Here is an 18,548-nt window from a genome sequence, read left to right as displayed (position 1 = left end):
AATTAAAAGCGCAGTCAAGAAGGGAAAGGCAAGAAATAAGGGTTTTGCTGGGTGTTAATAAGGGGTATTAGGTTTGCCAGAAGTCAAAAGGATGGAATTCAATTCATCACAGCCAGGGCCACGCCCACAGAAAGGGGGCGCTGGCGGGGTGAAGTGCTGTCGTCACGAATTTGGGTCACCCGGGAGCTTTGAACTGTGTTAGTAGGGCATCGCAATCAGCTAGGATTGCCAGGACCTGCAAACGTCATGGGGCCGTGACGTCACCAAGGAAGTTGAAACGCAGAAGAGAATGGCGTCGAGTAATGCAATTAGAAGGCAGGGAGGGGGGGGGGGCGGTTCTCCCACTCTCCGGCTCTCTGGAAACTCTCTTTTGCCAGCGAAAGAGCAGGATGCACATTCCATACGCCCTGTTGCACACGCTGTGTATGTTGCGCATACGCCCCGTTCGCCAGCCAGGTTAGTTCAATCAACTCTGCTTTAATATTCATTTATTTATTACTTGTTGGTTTCGTGTATATAGTTTGCCTCGGGGTTTTTCTTTTTTTTTTTGTATTTGCTGTATGCGTTTCACTATATTTAATAATTGTTTTCTGTTCGCGTTTTGGTTTTCGCTTTCGTTTACGACTTCCCTTATTGCTTATTCGAATTGTAGACAGTTAACAACTTTAATTGGGCAATTGCAATTTCCGTTATTGTGTTCTTTTTGTATTGTTTAATTTGCTAACAATGTTTGCCGGTACTTAAATTCATTTGGCTATAGATTCCGGGGGGGCGGGGAGGGGCGAACCGCTCAAAACCACGAAAAAACCTATTACACATAAATACAGTCAGTCTCAATTGGCCTTTAACGAATGACATTCACAATGGCATTGGTCTAAAAACAATTTTTGATGTGCGTTTCCATTCTACCTACTAATCGTAACACAATTTACACGGCAAGCAAATCAACAGTGTCCAGGGACTCTAGAAATATCCATCTCCATATCTCCATATCCATCCAATGCGGTTTCACTCTGGTGTTTTTGCCTACGCCGGGGGTTCTACCTCGAATATAATACTTACTGGCTAACCTTTGATTATTATTCATCTAGTACAGCGTGGTGTGGCTTGTGTATATACGGTTAAATACGTTTCGTTTGACTGTGATTGCTAAAAGACTGCTCGGATCTGTTTTTGGGCCGTGACCCCTTGACCTCCTTGCCTTGGTGTTTAAATCTAGTACGTGTATTGTTCGTTAACTTTCATTTGCTCTTAGATACTATGAAGCATTCTCCTTCTTTGACTCTGTTGCGCTTAATTTTGTCTTCGTTCCGTTCGCTGATTTCGCACCGCCTAATTACATGCTACAAATACGATTTATGTTAACCCAATGTTGCAGGACTGATGTCGTCGGTATATCCTCATGGATCTTGATTTTGATTTTGATTTCGATTTTGACTTTCAATTTCAATTCGAATTTGATTTCAACTCCTCCGCCGGCAGACTTCACCTCAGGCTGCCCAAAATGGGCAGTCAGATGTCTCCATTGGCATTGGGATTCCGGCTGGGATTGGCATTGGCCTCATTGGCCGCCGCCTCGGCAGCGGAGGATCCCATGGCTCCACTGGCCGCGGAGCAGGTGGAGGTGGCCTCGCCCACCGTGATCGTTATCGTCGTGTTCTGATTGTCGCACTGCACCACCTCGATGGTGCGGGTATTACTGGTGGTCGTGGTGCCCATCTGTCCACTCTCCGCCTCGTTCAGCTGGCGTCCGATCTCCCGGTCGATGGCCTCCGCATCCTCCGGATAGCGTTCCGAGCAGAAAATGGCTCCGGCCTTGAGCAACTTCAGCAGATTCAAGCGGTCCTCGGCATTCCGCTTGGCACAAAGTGGTCTAGTGGGAGAAAAACAAAACTATCAGTCTCTGGGGGATTCGAGACCGTAATCATTATAAGCAATATTCCGAAAAATCAGAATAATCATTCTTTGTAAGTTTTATTATGTATTGTTCAGACATAATAATTTAAAATATGTATTTAATATTTATTTAAGCGAAAAAATGGATCACAAAAATCACTAGAGCTTTGAAAGCACTTTTAAATGTCATTTTAGGTGTCCAAAAGTATGCTTTCATCGTAGTTCTAAATTTTAAATATATTGTTGCATATTTTTAGACACCTAATCTGGTATTTTAATATAATATCATAACCCTTGAGATATTTGTAACCCGCGGAGTGATTATGTTTGGCTAGATTCAAAAATTGCAATATTCCTTGTACCCATAAGGCTATTGAACTCACCTTCCCGCATCCTTGAGCTGCTCCATGAACTCCTTTCCCGTGATGTCCACCAGCGAGTTGGGATCCATGTTGGAGAGCGAGTCCAGGTCGGCATCGTTCATCACGGACACGTTGCAGAGGTTGTTCTGCAGCTGACCCACCAGCTGGCGGATGCGAGCCGACTCCGAGTTGTTGGCATCGGTGGTGTCTCCCTCGCCTCCGGCGTTGGGATCTCCGTTTCCAGTTCCCACCTCGTTGCCATGCGGAGTGGTTATGGTCACGTAGTGCGTGGGCTATAAAGGGAGTGCAGATAGCATTTAATTAAATCTCTCATGGCATTCCGGGACTAATGCAATTAGTCATTATGACGGATAAAAGGAGGGACAAATAAAATGAGTTATCCAATTAGCTAAGTCACTTGGAGAAAAAAACCATATAAGCTCTAAACATTATAGTAATGATATCTACTTATGTAGGATATCTAAAATGAGTTTTAGATTTGCATAATTGCTTATTGAAGAGATGCTTTGAAGGGATTAAACGAATAGTATTGGACAAATAATAAATGGTTTTTAAATATTTATAAATGTCCTCAACATGTCAGACGAGAAATTAAAAAAAAAAGAGTCATGGGTGTCATACCAATCACTAGGGTTCTGAAATCACTTTTAAATGACATTTTAGGTGTCTAAAAGTATGCAAGATTATTTTTTAAACTCAGTATTACAATGAATTCATTTAGACAGTCCACTATTACCTATTCATTGCATACTATTAGACACGTAAAATGACTAATGATTTGTGTGGCGCCCCAATGATAACATATCTAAAAGATCTAGATCCTTTGTGTAAAATAAACAACTCAATTTCAATAATTTAGTCTATTTTCCCCCCGTGAAACTCACATCTATCCAGTGCTCTCCGGGGAAGACAGCCACCAGTTCCGTGTTCTCGTCGAGGGTGCGGAAGTACTCCTCGTCGTCGATCTCCGTGCCGTCGGAGTCCAGGTGGATGGTGGGCAGGTGGTCGCACTTCTCGAACTTCTCCGCCACCTTGCTGCGAATCTCCTCCAGACTGGAGGCGCAGACAGCCTTCTTAATGTTACGTGTAACGTCCTTGACCTGGCCGTAAAAGAAAAACAAGAACCGTAACAGAGAAAGGGAATAATAAACCATTATACGTTTACAATTACGGAAGCAGCAGCAGTAACAGTTACACATGGCCCTGCTCATCAAATGAATAATAAATTAATGTCAGAAGGGAAACAACTGTGTCCCTATAAAATATTCACGTCGTCGGCACCCAAAACAAAAACGAAAAAATACAGAAATGGGAAAAGTTGTAAATTTACTGCTGGTTTGAACCCTTTTTCTTGAGACAACAACGTGAACTGAATTGAGAAAGGGAACTTTGCAAGCAGGTTATGTGTATTTTAACACTTAATTATTTAGACTTTTACTCCTTTTTCAATGTGTTTATAGTTATTTAAATTCTTTTCTCTATTTCAAATTCTATTAAACAAAAGAAATAAACCAGTTTTGCTATATACATAATAAATAAACAATAATCCACTGCGTTTCGAGCCAGATTGTTTTCCATTCCCCGAAACATCACAATGAATAAATGAACGGAATATTTGCGCACACATCATGTCCTGCTGTCAAATGTCCATTTGCTCTAATTGAGATTTATGGACTGGTTTTGCTCCCCGGCAGGGATGTCATCTTAAAGTCCACTTTGTGCATATTTCAGTTGCGAGTGCTGTGAGCTCTGTGTTTTTCAGTTTTTTCTCAAGAACTCGAACGCCGTTTGACATGCACTCTACCGACTGCGGTGCAAATATTTGTCGTTTATACCCCCAAACCCCTTGCCGTATCCTTTTTTTTTGTGTGACAAGTTATGCATGTCAGCATTTTTCATGCTGCAGGCTCCTTCGCGAATGCCATAAGTTAGGGCTGCCTTCTGAGTGCAAGGACGAAGTCTTCGCCAGGCTCTATTAAAATTGCATGCGATGTTAAATGGTGCCTCAGCACTAAGGTTAAACGAAACATAAATTAGACCTGGCCAGAGAGCCAGGAGATGGATATTAAAGGACGAAACGGGAAGGCACGACTGCATTCCTGCTCGAATTTATAGCCCCGAAACGACGGGCAACGTGCAACTCCTTAAGGTCCTTCATAAAAAATTGAACGCGCCGTGACTAAATGAAATTGTACTCCAGTTTGCATTTCGTACATTTTATTTTGCCCATTCCCAGCTCTTCTTTGTACCCATTTTGCCCAGACTGACTCTTCATTAAATTATCTTATAAATGCTTAAAGCCATCCAACTTTTCTGCTTCGAAAGCGCCAAATATTAATCATATCATGATGGTTGGGGGGCGAAAACTTTGGAACAATGAAAACTTCGGAGAGCATCTGACAAGTAGGAGACGCGGTAGCATCGAAAACAAAAGCATAGTTTTTGTTCGGAAACTTGTCACAAAGTTTTAGTTGATCGCATTAGTAGATTTTCCCCGGAAGAACTGTCGTTTTTGCTGCCGGTTGCAATTCAATTAGCAGTTTATTTCATTACCCTCAAAACGATACAATGCTGATTTGTCCAACAAAGTAACTAGAAGCAAGATTTTCGTAAAATAAACATGGTAGAAAAGTTATTTAACAAAATACAGATGATTAGTCTAGGGAATGTCGTGAACAGAAATGTGTTTTAAGTTCTATAAAGGACAACAAAGTTTTGTCAAAGTTTTCGAAAAGTTGCTTGTTTCTAGGGACAAAAATAAAACAAGGAGTATAAAGAAAAACCTCTATAAATATAATAATTAAAACGAAATAGAAAAACTGGAATAATTTTTTTAATGATTTTTCCCCTAATTTGTACCCAAATATCTTAGAAAATGTATTTTAAAACCCCTGATTTTAAGAGACCTTCTGTGGATGGCCAACTGTATGGTAACCCATTTAAACGGATTGGTTGAGCAGCCTTTAAATCACAACTAAGTCGAGCTGCTCAGCCATCAGGACCCCAGGGTCCTGGACCAAACGTGCAACGACCTCCGACGTCTGGCTCCATTCAAAACCTGCCGAAGGATACGTGCCGGGACTCTATTCAACTGCATCTTAGACCGAGCAGGAGCCACAAGTCGCAGGACTTTTAAATATTTTATGGGCGTAGGCCGCAGATTTTCGAGTCGCTGGGGAAATTAGGCGACAACTTTAAATTGCTTTCCAACTATGCCATGGCATTATGTAAATTGTTTAATAAATTATTAACAAAATGCTTGGCGGGGCGTGGTCACGGGGGCGTACGAGTGCGAGTGGGCGTGGCCTTTAGCTAATTACAACAACATGTAAGGATGAAAAGTTGTCCCTTTTTAATGGCATTTTCATGGCTGTCGAGGTATTTGACAGCTTTTAAGCCGATTTGTGTTTGGTGGTTTCTGAATTAATTATATTAATAAACAGCGACATTTTAATGGATTTAATGGGGAGATTTGCGAGGCTATCTCCAGAAATATTTCGCAAAAGATGTTTTCCATGTCCAACAGCTAACTTAAATATCATTGTGGTTTTTCGGTTTTCTTTGAGTTCTCAACCGCCTGTAGTCCTTGTGTTTTCATTTTTTGCAACCTTAGGCAGATTCCTGAAATCCTTTAAGTACTTTAAACTGCTTACTGCTGTTTAAGCGGCGGATAAACAAATTAGTGGGGAAACAAAGGCCCATCAGGCAAGTAAAACAAATGCCAAAAGCAAACAACTCCCAATAGTCGAATGAAATACAGAAAATAAAAACAAACAAAAAAATGCAAAGTAAAAAAAGAGCAAGTAAAATAAAAACAAAGACAAGTTTATGATTTTGCAAAGTCAAAATTGAGGGATTACTGAGCTTTAGCCAGTCTCTTTACACCGAGCTTTCGACTCTCTTAAATTAATTTCTCTTCTATTTTGCTCAGAGAATCTTGAAGTTCAACCCAGTTTCCATAAAGAACAAAAAAAAAAAACAGGGAACGCAGCACGCGGCCAAAAACAACAAAGGCGAAAACAACAACGCCCAAAAAGGGCATGCCAGGAAAATAATGCATGCTTGAAATCGCATTGTATTTTGATCACAATAAAAAACTCACTTTGAAAGGCTTTTTGGAGTCGCCCGAATTCGCTGCAGTCTCCATTTCTTTGTTTGTTTCAACTAACTTATAAATTCACTCTAACTATGCACTAAATCTCCACGCTTAGCAGTTCAACATTTGATTTTCTATGCTTTTCCTTGGTGTTTTATGCACCTCACTTGCACTCGGGGTTTAAACAAACAAACTTGAAATTCCTGCCCACAAGCTGCACTTGAAATGGGAATTAAATATATTTTCTCGGCTCCGCAGCGGAGCTTTTGATGCGAAGAGCGCCGGTTTTGAAATGAGCGCGTGCTGCCGAGAAGCACCCGCTTTTATACGCTACCCCCTGTTTCCTGACGACGGAGAGCCCTCTGTTATCCCAACAGGCAAATGTTAGGCGCTCTCTTAGGTGATGTTAAAAAGGCTAAATATTTATTTTTGTTTATTCTAATTCTTCCCTAAGTAATCTTTATTAAAACAGTTTTATCATCTTTAAATATCTCTGAAATTTTAAATTTGCATCTTTAAAAAATTTTAAAGTTATTTTTTAATTTAAGTTCTTTTTTATATTTAATTACATCAAACAAATATTTTATAAGTATTATAATCTTCCAATAAAATCTTCTTGAAATTTCAACATTTTCTAAAACTTAATTTTGTTTAATACAACCAAAATATATTCGTCATATTGAAAATATGGTTAAGTGCTCAATAATAATCTGTAGAAACAAATTTGGGCTCTAGTTTTTATATGTTTTAAGATAACTATAATACTTAAAAATTAATTTTAAAAAAATGTAATATAATTTAACTAATATTTGTATTAAATCATCAACATATGTGACTTTACATTTTTAGAAACTAAGCATAAACATAAAGCTTACAAAAAAACGAACAAACATAGAACGAAAAAATTCTTCCTCTCCGCTGACTATGTTGATAACATTATCCTGTAGCCAAGGCTCTAGAGAAAACAAGTAATTTGCTAGAACAATCATGTATTAAAAGTACTCTGGTCTTTAAGGGGCAAATGTGCAAATTTCCAAAAATCTAAGCCGCACACTAATCTCTATTTCAATCGAAAGGTGCATCAGATTCAATTGGTCTATGGGGTCCCGGGCATTTTATCAGCCCAATGACATCCGGTGTTGTCAATCCAGTGTCCTTTTTCCCATTTGGAACCCGCCCAAAAGAGCAGTTAGACAACGCTTAACTTTCCACTCAAGTGGCCAACACCCATTTAAATCTATATACATCTATTGCTATGCACACATCAACGAACCGTCCTGATAAAGAAGAGCAAAAACTTTTGACAAATGGCCAAAATACATGAAAGGAAAGCCAAAGCCGGAAGGTGGCCCCAGATTGAGTTGAACTGAGTTTATGCACGGCGGAAAAAAGCTATCATATTGACATTAAAGAACTCATACCATATTGTTATTTATTTGGTTATAAAATTGAGTAAATGTTGCTTTAAATAGTAATTTTATTGCCTACTTTTGAGCGATTTGGTTAGAATTGGGATATATGTAGTTATTATAAAAGCCGCCTCAAAACCACATTTGTGATTTTAATACTTGTCAGATCGATGTGATTTTTGGTATGTGGGTAGGAATTGCAAATACGAAGGTTTTTCCTTGATCTTATAACTATTGGACTGTTCCTGCTACTGATTTTTTCACCTGCACTGTAGTAATAATATCCAACTGCTGTCCTTTAATACAACTTTTTATGATTTTTCCCTGTGTAGAACGGAACTGAATAGCCCGGAAAGGAGGAGGATATGAAAGGAGGGATCAGAGATGGGGGCAACCTTAAATTGTCATCCTAGTGCGCACCATCGGTTCCTCAGATGCTCCTTCTGCTGCTGGCACTTTGCCCCGTTTGCTGTCATTGCACCGCATATACATAGTAACTGCAGATCCAACAAAAGGAGCAGCAGGGGGAGGTGCCTAGTGGTGGCTGGGACTATTTTAAGCACAGGTCACTTGAAAGGACGCACAAGGACATTGGCTCGTGCGGGTGGCTGTGTCGCAAACAGTTCGCAGGTCACGTGCATGCACCGCGGTGCATTGACCACGGAGACGTTGACACATCGGCCAGAATCTGGGTTGAGGCTTTGCGAGCCAGGTGACAGGTAATTGCCTCACTGCGAAGCAGGCAATATGCAATGCTAAGGGAAGCCAATAAGTCAACGGGGGACAATATCGTTTGCCTGGCTTAACCCCATGAATGACTATGGTGCAGGTAAACATTCTGTCGTTTAATTGGTTTATCTTAACCAGAAATTATTCAAGAAACTGTTTGATTAATTAAAAATACAATTCATCAGCATTAACTTAAACTAAATTATATACAAAAAATCACCTAATTTTTAGGATATAGGGATACAGGGTAACTGCTACAAAAACAATATTTCTACTCAACAGCATGCTTTCTTTAATAATCGTTTTTTTTCGGCACAGACGTTTTAAATTAGGCCTAAGCAGCTGACAAACAAAAAGCAGACAAAACGAATTATCCTTCGCGCCCTAAAAAGGGATAACAGGAGCGATTTTACACAGCTAAGTCGATTTTAGTAACAGCTTAGGACTGAATGTAAAGATACAGAACTCTGCTAGGTAAAAGCAACGCTTTCAACAGGACCTCGTTAAAATTCAAGAGGGACTTTCTTCCGCTGACTTCGTTTGAACCTCTTCACTTTGACATTTGGTGCTTGGTCGCGGCAACCTTATGAATATGTACAATTTTACTACCTTAATGCAATGCAGCACATTTGTAGGTGTAACGGAATACTTATTGATGGGCTATTGATTCCTTTACCAACTCAAGAAGTTATAATCCTTTTAGGGATATATAAAATATACGGTCATTACAAAGTAACAAATATTTTATTCCGACTCGGGAAAATCAATCCCTTTAATAGTTTTCCAAAATCATCTTCGGCACCACATTCATGCTGGTTAACTCCTGGAAGAGCAGTTTGCAGGCATACGGCATGGATATCTTGGAGACATTGGCCGAGGACTGGCAGAAATGACACCAGGAGCAGTAGGCCAACCTGCCGCAGGTCCTGCAGACATCCACCTCAAAGGCATCCGACGAGATCATCAGACGCTCCATGATCAGCATACTAGCTCCGTAGGATATGAGGCAATCACGCTCCATTTCACCCAGTCGGAGGCCACCCTCGCGACTTCTGCCCTGCGTCGGCTGACGTGTGAGCACCGCCTTGGGACCTCGGGCGCGGGCGTGCATCTTGTCTTGCACCATGTGCTTCAGTTTCTGGTAGTACACAGGACCCGAATAGATGTACGCCTCCAGTGGTGTTCCAGTGATGCCGGAGTAGAAAAAGTCCTTGCCCACGTAGTTGAACCCGTGACGCTCCAGTTCGGCCTGAATATCCTCCACTTTTGACCCTCCAAAGGCAGTTCCATAGTGAAACTTGCCTTCCAGGAGACCAGCCTTCCCGCCGAGCAGCTCCAGAGTTTTACCCACTGTCATACGAGAGGGAAATCCATGGGGGTTCATAATCATATCCGGGCAGATGCCAAAGTCATTGAAGGGCATGTCCTCCTGTTCAACAATCAGCCCGGTCACACCTTTTTGGCCGTGCCGCGAACTGAACTTGTCTCCGATCTCAGGAATACGTGTCTGACGCAGCAGGATCTTGATCAGGAAGTCCTCCTCGGCATTGGCGGAGACCATCACGCGCTCGATATAACTGGGCTCGGGACCTTTATAACTTATGGGCACTGCGGTGTAGGGTACTTGCGGGGATTGACCCTGAAGCGGGTTCATCGAAGTCACCGCCGGCATCTCCTTGTTGATCATGATTTGTTTGTTTTGAACCTGCTCGCCAGGAGCCACAATGCCATCAGTGTCCAGGACGTCGTGCTTAAAGATCACTTTGTTCGTAAGCGCATCTTTCACGGGGCCCATGATCCTGTCAAAGGTCTGATTCGCATAACGTTTCACCGTGCACTTTGAGTTTTTGTAGACCAGGCAGCGTCCATAACCACGATCTATTGAAGCCTTGTTCAAGATCAAAGCATCTTCGATGTCGTAGCCGGAGTAACTCATCACGGCCACCGTGGCATTTTGACCTGCAGGCAGTTTGTCGAAATTGGTAAGCTCAATGGTCTTGGATTTCACCATAGGAGCATGGGGATACACCAGATTGTACATCAGTGAGTCGATGCGGTTCTTCTGGTTGTAGCCAATCATTCCCATCGCCTGTTTACCCATAGCACACTGATAGGTGTTCCTGGGACTCTGGTTGTGATGCGGATAGGGCACCAAACCCGCACAGACTCCTAGCAAAGTAAAGGGTTCGATTTCCAAGTGCGTAGTGCGCTCCTCGATTTGCTGCTCGTTCCATGCGATAAAGGAATCGTTCTCCTCGTTCACATCCAAATACTCGATTAGTCCGTCCAAGAGAAAATCGTCGAACTTGCGAATTCCCCGGTTGAGCTCATCCAGGTGATGTTGCTTCACTAGCGGACGTTGGTTCTCCACAATTACATAAGGGCGGCACAAGCGACCGCCATCCGTATGGATGTAGATGCATCTTTGGGTGTAGGATGTGTGCACCGACACATAGCTGCCCATTCGACCCTTCCTGCGCATGTAGCGTAGATTGCGCACCAGGTGTTTGTGATTCAAGGTGAGTCCCAGAACATTACCATTAATAAAGACCAAAAAGACATTCGGATTATTGATGGGATTGCCGCTCACTTCCCGAACATCCTCAACGCCAGCATTGAAGGCCACTATCATAACCGGTCGCTCCTCCACCTCGGTGGTAATGTGCGTCATCAGGGCGAGATTTTTTACCAGTCCACAGGCTTCGCCTTCGGGCGTGTCCGAGGGACACAGCATGCCCCACTGACTGGGCTGCAGGGATCGTGGACCGGACACCTTCCGCGTCTTTTCAAACTGCGAGTTCACTCGGGTCATCATTCCCAGGGCGGATATATAACTCAGACGTGACAGCACCTGCGTTACACCAGCTCTTTCCATTTTAAATCGCTTGATGGTCCAGTTTCCGGAACTTATGGCTGATTCCAATCCCGCGGTAATTTGCGCCGCCCTCATATGCTTCACCACATCGAATTGCGCTGCCTTTACCTTGGGTATATTCTTATCCGCGATGGTCTTGAGCTCCCAGTTCATGCGCTTGAACAGATCCTCGAACATCATGGAGAGCAGGGAACCAGCCAGCTCCAGTCGCTTGTTGCCGTAGTAATCCCGATCGTCGAAGAGCGTTTTGTCCAGCTCGGCGGCCATCACACGGCGCACCATCATGGACACATAAATGGCCTTCATTTGAAAGTTGAAATTGTCCACAGGAACGTGCGCAAGAATAGTGGTCAACAGCAGCTCGCGAGCCTCTTCCGAGGGTGTTTTTGTGGTGGCACTTTGAAAGCGCTTAACCACCAGTTTGGAGCCTAGAAAAAGAAGATATTAAGAGAGATGCTCCAAAGAGATGAGTGAACAAACCTACCCATGTACTCCAAAGCCCTTTGCTGGGTAAAGACTTTCAGATTATAGGCATCCAGGAGGGAGGCACCAAACCTATTCTGCGATTTGCTGTCTATGCCAATAAGCGACTGGATTTCCTGATCGGAAACCACGCCCAGGGCTTTAAAGATCACCACAATGGGTATGTCGTCCGTCATGGAGTTGTGCTTGAGGTAGTACTTTCCATGCTTGCTCAGCACCAAAGTGCGGGACTTCTTTTCGTGGGTGGAGGAGGTTACTTGGCACTGCACCACACCGTTGAAGTCCTCGGTGAGCATTTTGTTCCAGGACAGCTGCTCCTGGATAAGGATGACCTTTTCCTGGCCACGCACCACAAAGTAGCCACCGGGATCTAGTGGGCACTCGTTCAGTTTGGACAACTCGAACTCCGACTTCCCGGTGAGGGCACAATTGGAGCAGCGCAGCATGAGGGGCATGCGGCCGATGAGCAGGTTATTCCGCTTGATCCGCTGAGTGCCCCGCGTGTACTCGATGTCCACGGTGATGGGCGCCGAGTACGTGGTGTCCCTCAGCCGGCATTCGTGTGGCGTGGTCGACTTGGTGATGTTAAAGCCCTCGTCGATGTCCGGCTTGCCCACCCGCACGTCCAGGTACTTCAGGTAGAACAGGGGATCCGCTCCACTGGTCACCAGCTCGTTGGCCTTCACAATCTTCTTGATGTCCACGTTGATGAAGTGGTTGAAGGAATCGATGTGCTGCTTCACCAGGCCTTTTACTTGCAGGAATGCCGGCACCAGTTTCCACTTCTCCGACAGCGGCTTAATGGGCATCGACCAGTCCTTGCTGTCGCCCGGCTCCCAGGTGGTGGTCTCCACATTGTGATCGCCCATCTTCAGCTCCACCATTTCGTTTGAATTGTTTAAGTTTCATTAACAACAAAACAGCGTGCTATTTTTTAATTCCTAGACCTATCGAACTATCGTTCTTCGATGTCAGGTGTTATTTTGCTAGGTCTATCGCATATCGATGACTCTTTTTGCCAGTGTTGGTAAACAGACAGCCTGATGGTGTTGACAGTACAGCTTTTTTCCGTCTAATCTAGCTATATGGTTAGTATGGACTCAACCCCTATTTGGCGCCTTGATTCAAAAATATTGCTTATTAATAACATAATTCAGAATTCAGAAGCCTCAAGGTTGTTGAATTGCTAAAATTTCCGAGTATTGAGTTTATATAAAGCGAATCCTGAACAGCTGACGAAAATTTAACAACTCCACAGTTTAGGGAATACCCTATTATTGTATTTAAAAAACTTTCCCAGCAGAAATATTTTACTGAAATATATTGCAGTCATACAAAACCCAAAAATTGTACACAGATTATTTCTTGAAAATCTTTGTAAAACGTCAGCTATTTATAGCTTTACTCAAAACTTAAGGCGTTATGAATTCAAGAAGAACTAAAGCACGTTCGTTTTTTATTTTTGAATAAAAAATGCCATCTAATAATCAGAGTGTAACCGTTTCACAGAGTCTAGACCTTCTTCACAATCTGCACCACATCCTCGTCGTTAAGAACGTGTTCGATGCCCACCTTCTGCGGCTGATGCTTCACGGATGAACCCCAAACCAGCGCACTAAAAAGGTATAAAGATGTCAAAACTCGAATAAGAAGGGGCCATAAATCTTTCTTACTATTTGAACTCCTTGGCAATGGAGCGATGCAGCTTGTTGCAGAAGTCCTCGATGCTGGTCCGCTCGTTGTGAAGCACCACGGGTGAGTTGTAGTCGGGCAGCTGGCCCTTGGGCTTGGTGTAGATCCGCTGCAGCCGCAGGTACTCCCACATCAGCTCCAGGAGATCGTCAAAGTTCCAGTGGTGGTGCGCCGAGATGGGCACGCAGTGCGGGATCTTGTAGATGACGTCCAGCTCCTCGATGGAGATCTGATCGATCTTGTTCAGCAGATAGATGCAGGGTATGTAAATGCGGTTGCCCTCGATCACGTCGATCAGGTCGTCACTGGTGGCATCATATCTCAGAGTAATGTCCGCATTGTGGATCTTGTACTCGGACAGAATGGTCTTGACCAGATCCGTGTCCAACTCGGACTGGGGAACCATGCTGTTCAGATTGATGCCGCCTTTGTCCTTCCGCTTGTAGTAGATATTTGGTGGTTTCTTGTTCAGCCGGATGCCAAAGCCCTCCAACTCGTGCTCCAGGAGTTTCTTGTGGCCGAGCGGTTTCAAGCAATCCAGCACCATGAAGATGAGGTTACAGGTGCGTGCGACGGCGATCACCTGACGACCACGACCCTTGCCATCCTTGGCGCCCTCGATGATACCGGGCAGATCCAGCAGCTGGATCTTGGCGCCCTTGTACTTGATGCAGCCGGGCACAGTGGTCAGAGTTGTGAACTCGTAGGCAGCCACCTCGGAGTAAACGCCAGCCAGATTGGAGAGTAGGGTAGATTTGCCCACGGAGGGAAATCCGACGAAGCCCACCCGGGCATCTCCCGTCTTGGCCACCTCGAAGCCAGCTGGAAATACAGACTTATTAGTATTTAAAGGGTGTTACTAGGGGATCACCCACCTTCACCGGTTCCGCCGCCGCCTCCTTTGGGGGAAATCAGCTCGCGTCGCAGCTTGGCCAGCTTCGCCTTCAGCAGACCCAAATGCGCCGAGGTGGCCTTGTTCTTCTGGGTGCGGGCCATCTACAAAGCAGCCAAGAAAATCCACACAACCCGGTGATTTAAGAGGAATCCAGGGGGGAAATCCGCGGGGTAAGTGGATGCAAGACAGGTTAGTTTCTGTAAGATCGCCAGGTGCTTCAAGTACCGCTCACCTCCGACTCGATGGCCGAGATTTTCTCCAAAATTGTGCTCATGGCTGGCTGGCAGTTAAACGCGGTCCACTAAAAGCCCCAGTTATCAACAAATATGCATGTAAAAATAAAAATATGAAACTCTCGCGTGGACAGTTGGAGCAGTAATCGATATGTATTCGATACAATCGATGTTTCGCGAAATGTGGCAACAAAAGCAGGCCTGCGTTAGTCAACACTTATTTAGGGTGCTCAAATGTTCTTAATTTAAAATCTGGCGAAGGGTCACTCTGACTGGAAGTTAGCCGTTACAATTTGATCTCCACTAAAATGTTTGCCAAAGGTATAATACAAAACTAAAATATTTAAAAATAATACAAAATGTATCTTCTTCGTTCTAGGCAACCCCCGCACCCCTCAGGCCAACAGCCAGGCCAAGTTCAAGGGTCAACTGGCCAATAATACCTCGCAACTGAATCTCAGCTTTCCTACGGCCGCTCAACTTTTGCGCAAAAATAACAGCCAATTGCGACAAACTAAACTGAGTATCTCTCGCAAGGACAATAAACTAAGATACGATGGTTTTGTGGAGGAGTCCCAAATGCGACCCAAAAAGGAGTTTGTCTACGTTCCAACTCCGAGGATCCAGGAAAAGTCCAGTTGCGAAGTCTCCGCCAAAAAGGATGAAAAAATAGGGTTGCCAAGTTCCCCGATGTCCAAGCCAGGACGAAATTTAATTAGTTTGATTGGTCACGTAGATTTCTGCCTTAAAACCCATAAAATGTATCCAGATATTAACGCCATTTGGAATGCTTACGGTGGGTCTGAAATTCAATAATCCATTTTTTGTCATATTAAAATAATCGAAATCCTCTCGTTAAATAATAATTTCAACTTATTTTATGTTTCTTCTTCTTAAAATACGACTATTTTGGGATTTTAAAATACTAACCGAACTTTTGAAACGAAAAAGGATTGAATGTTTTTTAAGATATCGATTAAAAATAGTAGAAAAGTTTGTTCAAAAACGTAAACCATTATTCCAATATTTTCCGAAGTACACAAGTTAATTTATATACTTAGGATTGTTCCAATTAGATATGTTCGATTTAAATAATCACAATTCCAGGGAAATTGCTGCGCATTATTGAGGGAAAACGTAGAGAGCACACTTTACTTTTGCGAAACGAAGATTCGGGCCCCATCCTTCAGGGAATTTACTACGATTTCGAAGGAGTTTTAAAAACTTGGATCCCAGGCAAGCTGAAGACTTCTTTTAGTTAACATTAACCCCATCTTTGATACATTTACAGGCGGTTATGTTCATCTCGTGGGTCATTTTATTGGCGAGAATCGTCTGCAAACTTTCAACATCGCCCAGGTAAGCGGTAAAGATTGGCAGCAACAATGTATGCGCATTGAAAATGTGACAACGTATATTCTGATGCAAAACAATGTGCATAAGTAAGTTATATTTTAGTAAGGTATTTCCATATATAGTGTTTTCATGATTTTTAGGCCAGGTGATAAGCTTAAGCTTTCCTCCCTTGGCCCAAAATCAACAGTGAAATGTTTCATTTTGTACTTTGTAGCTTAGAAATCTTGAATAATTTATAGAGTCTGTTAATAAGTAACTTATAATTGATATACCTAGGAACTAAGTTAGCTTCAAAATGCCGCTGATGATTCTCTCCACGAGCATTGCACTGTTACAGGGACTACAATAAATACAAATTCCAAGGTTGACGTTTAAACTCTAATACTGGTGAACTTAATTGACTAAGTGGAAGGAAAGGGTTATTCAGTTCTAGGAGTACAGATCGAAGTACATGAAGACCGTGACCAGAAATCCGCAGAACAGGGCGCACAAGTAGCCCAAGTGTAGCGAGGCGGTCTTCTCATCGCGGAAACTGCAAATTGAAATCGAAAGACAATGTGAATTACGCAAAATGAAAGGTAATTCCTCGAGAGCTTACCGCTTCTTGGAACGCGGCGTGAAGGGCGATGGCGGGTTTACGCCGGGCACTGCGCTGTCCAAGTACACAATTCCGTACGCGAATGCGGCCACAATGAGGCCACACAGCAGGGGACTCAGCCTGGAGCCCAGCTGGTGGCTGGTGGCCCACACCAAGGTCTCGTTCCACCGACTCTGCACCTGGTGGCTCAGCACCTGAATGGAGTCGCCGCTGATGTATGGCACTGCAAAGAGAGCACAGAAAACACATTAGTATCTCGGTTTGAGTGTCGTTCTATTGGTTTCAGTGTTATCAGTCTTGGGCCGATAAACACGTCAACAAAAAAGGTTTATAAATAGGGTGGATGTGAATTTATTGGCAAGATCTGTAATTTATGAGGAAATCGAAGCATTTTGCCCGCTCTTACAATTGGAATGTGCCAAAAACATAGCTAAAAATAGATCAAAACATGCACAGAATTGCAATCGTTAACCAATAAATAGGTTGATCTATTTAAAGATTCCATACAATCTAACGATTGGAATCAAATTACTAATTTTTTGATTAAAGAAATCAAAATAAATTGTTCAATAAAGATTTTTTAACATAATAAAGTTACAAGTTCAAAATACTTAATGTTTTGCCGATGGTTTAATGGAAATCGTTTAAAATAAAATCCATATATTAAATATTGTAATTTTTTTTAAATTTAATTATAATTTCCGATGTCAATTAAAAGAAAATCTATCATTTCGATCTGGATAGAGAGCTTAATATAATGGCTTGGAACTGGAAAAGTTCCCATTATAACATTTTCCTTGGTACACTTTCGAGCCACCCTAATGCAAATCAACGGCTAGATTGCTGGATCGTCAGAATTGTAAAATTCGTTACTTTTCCTAGGCTTTGTAGCGGTACCACTTATGTATTTATGTATGTGTCGCGTGACGAAAATATGGGCCAAACACCGTTAAGCTAAACAAATGCGAATAGCTAATCACCTTTGGGCAAACAATTAACTAACTAATCACTTTTTGCTTTAAAAATGAAGCAACTAATCACTCAACTTTTGAGAGGTCTTCTAATACGTATGCAAATGAGAAGGCTAAATGCGCAACAAACAGTTTGCCTTCGTTATAGGTGTAGATATAGACGTTTTTTTTTGCCATTTGGGGGTCTATTGCAGGGGGAATAAACACTGCTATGAGATCACACGAACTTCAACTATTTATAAACGAGAAAATATAAACAAAGCGAGTGAAGACGACGTCACCGCCGACAATTGCAACCTTGAATTTCCACCCCCGCTTTTCAAGGGGGAAATACAAATAAATAGGTATCCGATACACCCACAATATAGCCCTCAACTTGACACACTTACTGGTTAATATGACGCTTTTATAGGCAATTATTAGAGTTCCAAAGAGAAGGGCCACTTTTTTGAGCAGCGGATCAAAGGCGGTCACCACGCCCACTCGCCCCTTTTCCCTGGGTTCGCTAGCGCCCACGAAATTTTGAACTTTCGGATGAGTATGAGAGGTCTTTGGAGTTGAGGTATAGAACCGACCGTTCGGTTTGTCGGTTTTTGTACTTCTGACTGCCGTCGAGAAAATCAAATTGGTTTTGTTTTCCTCTGGCTGGCGATGCGTGACGTCACAGCCAGGGCCGAATGGTTCCACCTGCATTTTGTTGTTTTGCCGGCGAAAGCTTTGTTTTGAATAGAACTTTCTTTGTTGGAGAGTTGGCACGGCTAACGATTCACTTTTATTTCACCCGACAACAGTTGGTTTAATTCACAATAGCACAAAAACAACAACAATGGACGTCACACCCCCGAAAAAAAACAACGCAGTAAATGCAATTGGGACTAGTGGTGGGTAAACATACATACATTGCACTTAGAACTATCGAACGTCGCCTATCG

At 42.9% G+C, this 18,548-nt stretch overlaps 5 protein-coding genes across 5 annotated transcripts; 1 reads left to right on the top strand and 4 right to left on the bottom strand.

Moving 5' to 3' along the window:
- Nucleotides 1-471: 471 nt before the first annotated feature.
- Nucleotides 472-6,659, bottom strand: LOC119551306 (DNA fragmentation factor subunit alpha). The gene is made up of 4 exons (XM_037860601.1): nt 6,382-6,659; nt 3,164-3,379; nt 2,280-2,551; nt 472-1,873 (listed from the first exon to the last, which is right to left on the bottom strand). Exons 1-4 carry the CDS (start codon nt 6,424-6,426, stop codon nt 1,513-1,515), a joined length of 894 nt encoding a protein of 297 aa, XP_037716529.1. The 5' UTR covers nt 6,427-6,659; the 3' UTR covers nt 472-1,512.
- A 2,579-nt stretch (nt 6,660-9,238) lies between these two features.
- Nucleotides 9,239-12,833, bottom strand: LOC119550827 (DNA-directed RNA polymerase III subunit RPC2). The gene is made up of 2 exons (XM_037859771.1): nt 11,873-12,833; nt 9,239-11,816 (listed from the first exon to the last, which is right to left on the bottom strand). Exons 1-2 carry the CDS (start codon nt 12,753-12,755, stop codon nt 9,286-9,288), a joined length of 3,414 nt encoding a protein of 1,137 aa, XP_037715699.1. The 5' UTR covers nt 12,756-12,833; the 3' UTR covers nt 9,239-9,285.
- A 458-nt stretch (nt 12,834-13,291) lies between these two features.
- Nucleotides 13,292-14,849, bottom strand: LOC119551168 (GTP-binding protein 128up). The gene is made up of 4 exons (XM_037860366.1): nt 14,691-14,849; nt 14,439-14,559; nt 13,545-14,385; nt 13,292-13,486 (listed from the first exon to the last, which is right to left on the bottom strand). The coding sequence occupies exons 1-4, from the start codon at nt 14,730-14,732 to the stop codon at nt 13,384-13,386; spliced, it is 1,107 nt and encodes a 368-aa protein (XP_037716294.1). The 5' UTR covers nt 14,733-14,849; the 3' UTR covers nt 13,292-13,383.
- Nucleotides 14,850-14,878: 29 nt separating this feature from the next.
- LOC119551166 lies at nt 14,879-16,137 on the top strand. Its single transcript, XM_037860363.1, has 4 exons — nt 14,879-15,012; nt 15,071-15,487; nt 15,799-15,927; nt 15,983-16,137. The coding sequence occupies exons 1-4, from the start codon at nt 15,000-15,002 to the stop codon at nt 16,135-16,137; spliced, it is 714 nt and encodes a 237-aa protein (XP_037716291.1). The 5' UTR covers nt 14,879-14,999.
- Nucleotides 16,107-18,465, bottom strand: LOC119551167. The gene is made up of 3 exons (XM_037860364.1): nt 18,006-18,465; nt 16,646-16,868; nt 16,107-16,579 (listed from the first exon to the last, which is right to left on the bottom strand). The coding sequence occupies exons 1-3, from the start codon at nt 18,307-18,309 to the stop codon at nt 16,477-16,479; spliced, it is 630 nt and encodes a 209-aa protein (XP_037716292.1). The 5' UTR covers nt 18,310-18,465; the 3' UTR covers nt 16,107-16,476.
- Nucleotides 18,466-18,548: the final 83 nt, after the last annotated feature.

This window comes from Drosophila subpulchrella, chromosome 2R (genome assembly GCF_014743375.2).
Source record: "Drosophila subpulchrella strain 33 F10 #4 breed RU33 chromosome 2R, RU_Dsub_v1.1 Primary Assembly, whole genome shotgun sequence".
Lineage (NCBI taxonomy): Eukaryota > Metazoa > Arthropoda > Insecta > Diptera > Drosophilidae > Drosophila > Drosophila subpulchrella.
Note: the sequence above shows the minus strand (reverse complement) of the source record. Positions and strands in the feature narration are given on the sequence as shown.